The sequence below is a fragment of the Molossus molossus genome, unplaced genomic scaffold (genome assembly GCF_014108415.1).
Source record: "Molossus molossus isolate mMolMol1 unplaced genomic scaffold, mMolMol1.p scaffold_m16_p_13, whole genome shotgun sequence".
NCBI lineage: Eukaryota > Metazoa > Chordata > Mammalia > Chiroptera > Molossidae > Molossus > Molossus molossus.
Window position 1 is genome coordinate 48,629,874 of NW_023425348.1, and position 9,455 is coordinate 48,639,328.

Below are 9,455 nucleotides of genomic sequence, written 5' to 3' on the forward strand. Positions count from 1 at the left end.
CCCTGACATGTACTAGAACTCAACTTTTATTTGTTTCTTTTATTTGCTTTAACTCTATCTTTCTTGCTTTGTGCCTTCCACTCCTGCTTCTTTAACCCAAAATAAGTTAAGCGTTTCTTTTCTTTTTTTTTTTTATCCTCACCCGAGGACATCTTTCCATTTTTTGTTCAGATAGAGTGGGAGGGAGAGAGAGAGAGACAAAAACATCGACGTGAAGGGACACATTGAGTGGCTGCCACCTGCACGACCAACCAGGGCCGGGGTCAAACTGCAATCGAGGTACATGCCCTTAGCGGGAACCAAACCCGGGTCTCTCTGTACCGCAGGCTGACGCTCCAACCGCTGAGCCAAATCAGCCAGGGCAGTTAAGTGTTTCTTAGCCTTTTACTCACAGGCAGGAGTCAGCTATTTCTTCTCTTTTTATCCCCGTGAACACAGAGTTGTTTATCCCTCAGATAAGTACCAAAGAAAGAATCTCTTCTAAAACTGTGAGAAGAGGTAGCTCTGTAATCACCAGTTCAAACACTTTCTGGAGAGAAGTCACTATCTGACCACTCACTCTATCCTCCAGGCTGGTGCTTCAGGCATGATGCCTTCAGCAGCCACCATCAGAAGTTCCTGCATTCACTTTCCTTCTCCCCTTTTCTTTTCTGCTCAGACCTATCATCTTTTATCCACTTCTCAGACGGATTCTAGTTTAATACTCTTATTTACAGTCAGCTCCAACCTCCTCAAAATCCCATTATCTTATATCTGTTCACCAGGCTTCTTAATAAATTTGACATATCTCAGAATCAATGACTAATCCTGCTATATACCCATTAACAGTGGGAAGGCTTGTCTCAGTAATAACAACAAAACTTCAAAAGTGAAGAAAAACTTACTTTTTGCAAAGCAATTCCCCTTTTGCACTTCCATTCCATTCTGACACCCTGTGTCAAGAGCATGACTGGGCAGAAATTACTAGTAGCATTTAAACATACTAAAATGAAAGCCCAAGGTTAAGTGACTTTCTTAATACGATGATTGTTACAGAGTAGCAAAACTAGAACTTCAACCAAATTCTTCCCAAGGTAAAAGCCCAGTAATCTTGAAGACATTTTTGCATGCACAAAAAAGTGTCCAGGTGTGATGCATTAAATTTACATCAAGATGTTTTTTTTCAAAGTACTTGAGATGCACTGTCCATACCAACCATATTAGAAGGTGGCCCCATTTTTCACTGGTTCATGCCAGAAACATTAATCAATTCATGCAATTAATCAAGTCATGCTCTTTTTACTCCCAGAGATTGGCTGTCTGCACCAGAAGATACCTCAAAATTTTAATGTCACAGAACCTTCCGCCTTTTGTTAATCTCATCAGACTTCATAGCTTTTAAAAATGTTTTTCTTAAACTTGCTTAAATAATTTCCATCTTTGTATCTGCAAATAGGTGATATGCAACAGTAATCGGTCTTGTAGTGTTAACAAATAGTGCTATCAAATGCCTATCATAAAATCCACCTTCTATTGCTTTTTTTATATCTATGTCATGAAATTTTAAATTCTCTGAGACACAGTACAATAATAACTGAGGCATTATCATATTAGAAAACGTGGATTTTGAGGTGTTTGTATTTTGAAAACAAACACATATGATTAACTCATATCATTTCTACAGACTCTTTCCTTATTTTTTTTATTTTATTTTTTATCCTCACCTGAGGACATTTTTCCATTTTTTGTACAGATAGAGTGGGAGGGAGAGAGAGGAAGAGAGAGAGAAACATTGATGTGAAAGGGACACATCGAGTGGCTGCCACCCGCACGACCAACCAGGGCCGGGGACAAACTGCAACCGAGGTACATGCCCTTAGCGGGAACCGAACCCGGTTCTCTCCGAACCGCAGGCCGACGCTCCAACCGCTGAGCCAAACCGGCCAGGGCTCATTTCTACAGACTCTTAAAAGTCTGTAGAACTCCCTCAGTTGAATTGTGCCCCAAAATATATTTAGTCGTAGATACTCCCTCAAATCAACTAATTCTATTTCATTTATTTTATTTTTTATCACCATTATCCCTTCTACGCTTTATTCCACCTCTACCCAGCCCCCCTCACTCCCACAGTCACCACGCTGTTGTCCATTCCATGAGTTCTCTCTCTTTGTTTTATTTTAAATATGTTTTTATTGACTTTTTAGAGAGAGAGGGAGACAGAGATTAAAAAACAAAACATCGATGTGAGAGAGATACATCAATCAGCTGCCTCCTGCACACCCCCCACTGGGTTTTGAGCCAGTAACCAGGGCATGTGCCCTGACCCAGAGTTGAACTGGGACCTCTCAGTCCATGGTATGATGTTCAATCTGCTAAGCCACACTGGCCGGGCATTTTTTTCTTTTTTCTTTTTTGATCAATCCCTTCCCCCCTAACAGCTCTCCCTGCATCAGAGCTGTCTGCCTGCTCCCTATGTATGAGTTTGTCTCTCTTTTGCTTGGTAGTTCTGTTTGTTCCTTAAATTCCACATATGACTGAAATCATATGGTACTTGCTTTTCTCAGACTGGCTTATTTCACTTAGCATAATACTCTCTAGTTCCATTCATACTGTCCCAAATGGTAAATTTTTCTTTCATTTTACAGTAGAGTAGAATTGCATTGTGTAAGTGTACCATAGCCTTTTTATTCACTTGCTTATTTATTTATTTATTTATTTATTTATTTATTTATTTATTTATTTATTTATTTTTTGTTTGTTTGTTTTGCCCTAGGATGTTTGTACTTGTTCTTACCACATTGCTCAGGACCAATTTTCTACTGATCTTCTAGGTATTATACATCTGGAAAACCTTCTCATCCTCCCCGATTCCACCAGTCAAGATAACAGGCACCGTAAAACACACCCTGCGAGTTGCAACACTATTATGGCACTTGTCAAACACAGTGATTTCTTCTTCATTCTGTCTTTATTTTCTAGGTTATATAATTTGTAAGAGTATCAACCAGGATATTCTGCATACATAGCTTTATCCCATAATATTGTTCAATAACCTTACATATAGGCAATTCTCAATAATTTGTAGTTGTTTTTTATACGTTCTATTTTTCAATGCCAAAGAATTATTAAGGAATGCCTAAACTACCATCCTTACTGTCTCTGGAAGTCAAGACTAATAAACACCTAATGAACAGGTAGCACATTCAAAAGGCAACTTCTAAAGAACTTGAGATTCTATTGCATTATCTAAAGGAAATATTTTCTGCTTTGCAAGGCCTGCGATGTCGTTCAATACCACCACTTCCCCATTTCTGCTTACTGGCTTCCCAGGCATGGATAAGGCACATCACTGGATCTCCTTTCCATTACTGGTGCTTTACATCTCCATACTTCTCGGTAATGGCACCATTCTCTTTCTCATCAGAGATGATCATAACCTTCATGAGCCCATGTATTATTTCTTGGCTATGTTGGCAGCTGCAGACCTTGGAGTAACATTGACCACAATGCCCACTGTTCTGGGAGTCCTGTGGTTGAATCACAGAAAGATTGGTCATGGAGCCTGCTTCTTTCAGGCCTATCTTATTCATACTCTTTCTATCGTGGAGTCTGGTGTTTTGCTTGCCATGGCCTATGACCGTTTCGTTGCCATCTGCCACCCCTTGAGGTATACTTCCATCCTTACCAACACTAGGGTAATGAAGATTGGGATGGGAGTATTGGCAAGGGCCAGTCTATTAATTATGCCAATAATTATTCGCCTTCACTGGTTTCCCTATTGTCGACATCATGTACTCTCTCATGCTTTCTGTCTACACCAAGATATCATAAAGTTAGCTTGTGCTAATGTCACCTTCAATCGTCTCTATCCAGTTGTGGTTGTATTTGCATGGGTTTTGTTGGACTTTTTTATCATCTCTTTTTCCTACATTTTGATCCTCAAGACTGTCATGGGCATTGTTTCTGGAGAAGAAAGGGCCAAGGCTCTCAACACATGTGTCTCCCACATCGGCTGTATCCTGGTCTTCTATGTCACTGTTGTTGGTCTGACATTTATCCATAGATTTGGAAAACATGTTCCTCATGTGGTCCACATCACAATGAGCTACATTTATTTCCTTTTCCCCCCTTTCATGAACCCTGTCATCTATAGCATTAAGACCCAGCAGATCCAGAGAGGAATCATCCGCCTATTCTCTCTGCCTCGTACTAGAGCATAACTTGGACTCGTAGTTCTTTGAGGAATAACTCAGGAAATCTGGAACAGCTGACACCTAGTTGGTAGAAACAACTAGAGAAAAGCATGCCCACGGAAAACAACTTCTCTGCTATTTAAAATATCATCTTATCCTGCCTGCTTATTGCTAAGTTGTATACAATGTATAAAGAGCACTAAGCATGTATCTCAAATTTTCAACTCATTTGCTATTCTCCCAGATAACTAGCCCTGTTTGTTGAGTCTATGGCACCTGAAATAATATTCTTAGAACTATTGTATGAATTACCAGAGTTTGAGTCAAATTCCATTATTGCCTCATATGTTCTGCATGTATTGGCTCTGATATACCTAGTAATTACATTCTTCACCTCCACTTTCATTCCATTTTCTCACTTGCATGGAGCTAGTTGCCATCTGGAGAACTGCACTAAGTGAAGCAATGAGGCTAACCTTGTCCTCAGTTCCCCATGCCAACTCCAGGGAAAGTATACCTAAGTATGTTCAGTTAAACTTTTGATAAACATTGGCTAAATATCATTTTTGCTAATAATATATGTAAATAGTGCAACAGAAATATAATTATATAATAGTAAACAGAGATATAATTCTTAATGCATATGGCCATTGTCTTGACGAATCAGTCCCAGATACTGCTGAACAAAGGTATGTATTTTAAGATAGTAAAGTGGTATTAAGGTCCAGTGTGGAAGTATGTTATAGGTAAGGTTAAATGGTTGCCCCTGAAATGTGCAAAATAACAGAGTTGAGAAGGAGTTGGCCAAATGTGACAGTGGGGACGAAAGGGGAAGATGGAGGCAATGCTGTGACAAAAGTAATCTCTTCTGGCTCCAAATGTCTTTTGAAGTTGATTTTGTTCACAGTCTATGCACAGTAGGAGGAGTTTGTATTTCTATGGCCCACTGAAAAGCCAGTACCCATTACTCTGGTGACAGGTCTAAAGTGGATCATAGAGGTATTCTTATAAAGAGAAGGTGGAGTATGGAATGCTAGGATTACACATGGGAGTGCTGAGTGACTGGTCACTTCCCCTCCTATAGTAGAAGCTGTCTCTGAGCTCTGTTATCCTGGCTTTGAAAGTGGCCTCTGCCTGCTACACCTACTCTTGGTCATAGAAAGGTGAACATTTTCCAGAATTCCTGATATTTATGAGTATCATAAGAAAACAAACACAAAACCTGATCTTTAGAGCAGCTTCCAACCTCGTAAGTGATCTTTGCCAGATAGGTTGGAGCAACTGTTTGGTTATTTATTAATGTATTCATTTGTTTACACTCAACTTGGCTTGGTGCGTGTAACTGTGTGTGACCTTTGTATTTCTCCTTTCATAGCTTTTAGACTGTGTGCTCCAGGAGGATAATGATGTCATAGGTCTTTTGACCTATTGTATTACAATAACAGAAAATTTTTAAATACATACATTTTTTTTTCATTAAAATGAATGAAACTTAAAATGACCTATGTCTCTCTGTGTGTCTTTTGGTTCTTCTGTTTATGTCTGTATTATTATGCCCCATAATTCCTTCCAATATCTAGGAACCCTAAATTGTGTTCTCATCTAATACCCTAAAATGTGTAAGACCAAAATACTTTTTTCTTTTTTATCCTTACCCAAGGACATTTTTCCATTTTTGTTCAGGTAGAGTGGGAGGGAGGGAGGGAGGGAGAGAGAGAGAGAGAGAGAGAGAGAGAGAGAGAGAGAGAGAGAGAGAGAGACATTGATATGAAAGGGACACATTGAATGGCTGCCTCACACATGACCTCAACCGGGACCGAGGAAAAACTGTAACCAAGGTATGTGCCCTTAGTGGGAACTGAACCCCCGTCTCTCTGGACCACAGGCCAATGCTCTAACCGCTGAGCCAAACCGGCCAGGGCGAGACCATAACTCTTGAAGTCTGAGTTCATTTTATCCTTGTGACCTTGGAAATTAATTCAGGGGTTTCTAAGCCATATCAAAGGAAATATTTATTGATTTTCTCTCTTGCCTCAGTAACAAGACTACAGCAACAAAACCTCACCATGCACAGCATTTCACAACCTACAATCCACTCCCCAGTGAGATTGCACTTTTCTCCCAGGACAAGGCAAAGCTGACTAGTCTCAGTTACTTCCAGATGAGGCTCATAGACTGAGAGAGTCAAAGGGATTAGCCCAAAATTACATGGTTAAAAACCAGAGGAGCTGAAATTTTCATTAAGGAATTGTTTAAAGTGAAAGTCTAGAGGGTTTGGAGGCTGTGCAGATGTATGTTATGAACTCTAGGATATTCTCCTTGATGCCCATGGTGATATGCTGGTATTCTTCCATGTCCCAGCATCCCCATGTCCTGTCCAATATGGATGGAGGTATCTGGAAAGCATAGATGTTTAAGGGTGTCTGAACCCTCCTTGTGGTAGGAGAGCTACCATGCTAGTCTCTTGCATAATTTTTGAACCAATAAAATGTCTAATCATCTGTTACTGTCATCTTGATTTATCTAACTGCATTGAGTATCGATTATGTCTTCAAACCCATTCTTGCCTTAGGAATTCCTCCTTGGTTCTTCCCTCAGAACAAAGATATCCCTCCTTTATACCTGAGTAATCTCACACATTTCTCAGATATTACATACGCTGCGAAGTTTTTGTGTACAGGGTCTGCCCATTCTTTGCTGAGCATGTATTCTGAGCATATGGAAGCCAAATTCACAGGACGTCCTTTTTAGCTTTACTAATTTTCCACTGGTGAATTTTCATCTTAACGTGGTTATAGAAAATATTGATTTTCAGTGAATGATTTTCAATCATTGTGGTCTCCATGTTTTCCTAACAACTGCAGGGACCAAACAAGAAGAAAGGAGAGAGAGAGAACGTACAGACAGAGCCTACAAGGGGAGGCTCAGGCTGCTGCTGCTCCGCCTCCCAAGGCAGCCACTCGGTCTGGGGCAACTAAGAGACACTCAGTAAGACCAAGTGTGCTGCTGATAATATAACCTTGAATTCAAGTTGTGCTTTATCTCAGCTGCCAAAGAACTTCTTTTGTCTCACGAGGTGTTCTTGTGATGTATGGAGCCCCAGGGCTATGAACTGGGCCAGACATTAAACTAAGATTTTTATTATATCGTGAGTCCATGGAAGTATCTATTGAACCTGGAAGACCAGTGGTCACTCAATAGCAGGTTCAGTGCCTTGAAAACAGTGCCATGAGTCTCCTCGGTGTTGCCCAGCTGGAAACCCTGAGTTCAATACAGAGTGAGGACAAAGACGAAGCTTCCTTCCAGCCTGGCAATAATCAATCAGTCATGTGGTAGAAAATACTGTGACGAGATGCATTTAGATGGACTAAAAGCACCCCAATAGATTCTGACTTGTCGGTCAGCAGCCATGTTCTCTTCTGTGCTCTGGAGTGGATATGATTTCACTACCATAAAGAAGCCTTCCACAAGGCATATTCATACATTAAAACATTAAGGAGACACATGTGTCGTCTTGTTGCCCTGACAGGGCTCTGGTATGAATCGGCTGCTGGCTTCATGCCTTCCAGGTACACTAGCACCGGTGATATAATCTGGCGGTAAAACACGCCTGACTGCCTTCGACACAACCTGACACATTTACATTAGGTAGTGATTTTTAAAAATTCAGATATGGCTTTAAAGGGCAGTTGCTATGGTCCAGGCATCACCTCCACTGAAATCCACATTCTGGATAACACCATAGATGTTCAATACATACTGGCTTAATGGCAGGATAACGTTTATGTCCCTGACTATTCTTATGGGGCCCCGGCCTGCCTCTCTGGGGCTCTGAGGGCTCTGACTGTGGCCACAGAGGCATGACTGTTAGCTGCAGAGAAAAGGCCCAGTGTCCACCCAGCACTGGGAACCACAGAGTGGATATACTGCTAGGTGCTCCTTAGAGGGAGCCAGAGTCGGTCAACCACCTGAGGAGAAGCCAATCAGCGTGTTTGTGGTTCCTGTGGTAACACTAGGGCTCCTAAGGGCCATGCGTTGCTTGGTCAAGCTCCTTGCTAAGGACGAGGACTTAGAGGTCAGCCCAAGTGTCAAGATAAGAAACCCTGAGCGAAGAGGAGAGAAGAAGCCTTAGGTCGGAAGTTAAAGACCTGTGGCATAGAGGGAAGGAACATGAGTGAAGTAGCATAGAACACAAAGAGGGCAGCCTGGGACACAGGGATGAGGAGCAGGAAAAGCACAGGGGACGCTCTCTCTGTAGGTGGGATGTTAACGGAAGAAGAATGATCGAGGTGTTCCCCTGGGATCCAATGTCTCTGGGATAAAATTTTAAATTCAGAAATATAATTCCTCATCAGAGACTACCTGGTAGGAGTTTCTGTGCACACAGGTCAGGAGGGCTCTGGAGGGGTGCTATCTGAGCCATGAGCAAACAGGCCCAAACTTTCAGCCCCTCCCCGGACCCGAGTCTTATCTCTTGGGCACAGCCATATGGTCTCTGACAATTTCTCTCCCACAGCTTTGCAAACACTGCCACCTCCCTCGCAGTGGAGGGTCCAGGATGAAGCCCTCCTGGGTCTGGGCAGAGGACAGTTTCTGAGGTCTCAGTGCGGTTCAGGTGGAAGAGAAGCTGTGCCACACACAGGCATGTGGCCTTCAAAGGGACTTGACACTGAGTTTCAGTTATTTCATTAACTGCAATCAAACTATTCTTAACTGAGGTTTTTCAAATTAAGGTTAGAAAATGATGTTTCCAATGTGCTGGGCATTAGGAAAGAGGCACTAATGCAGTATGTGCAGTCAAATGTATGCTTTTACTCATATGTTCTACCTAAATCTTTTTTTATGATCTCATGCTTCACAACCAAGTTGCATTGAGGACTACATACTTCCTGGGCCTTACTCAGCACTTCGGAGTCTGGCATTCTTCAGAGTTTTACTTCCACCAAAGCAGACTTGTCCCTCTTCCAATTACATCTCATATGTAACCCAATCTGAGATTCTCTAAACTAATGTTACTTCCTTGATCATGTTAAGCTAGTGATGTGCTTTTGATAAGAAAAACAAAAAAAATTTAATATAAAAGAAAGAAACGAGGTGAGAAGGCTACTGAAAAAGACAGAGAGGAAAAGTTAGTAAACGGTTTCAGAAGGTTGTGGTTCTACCAGAGCCCAAACCACAGACGATTACAAAGGAACTAGGAAGGTCACAGGAGCTGGGTAAGTTAGAAATGACAAGAAGACCTCAGGGATAAAGTCATTTGAAGATGTATTTATTCAGCCTCAG

General features: G+C 41.5%; 1 protein-coding gene across 1 annotated transcript; it reads left to right on the plus strand.

Annotated features, from left to right (window-relative positions):
• Positions 1 to 3,260: 3,260 nt before the first annotated feature.
• Positions 3,261 to 4,199, plus strand: LOC118628479 (olfactory receptor 51B6-like). The gene has a single exon (XM_036259469.1). It carries the CDS (start codon positions 3,261 to 3,263, stop codon positions 4,197 to 4,199), a length of 939 nt encoding a protein of 312 aa, XP_036115362.1.
• The last annotated feature ends 5,256 nt before the right edge of the window (positions 4,200 to 9,455 follow it).

What these genes read in the sequence shown, in the direction of transcription:
- LOC118628479 (XM_036259469.1), top strand. Translation starts at nt 3,261, where the DNA reads ATGTCGTTCAATACCACCACTTCCCCATTTCTGCTTACTGGCTTCCCA.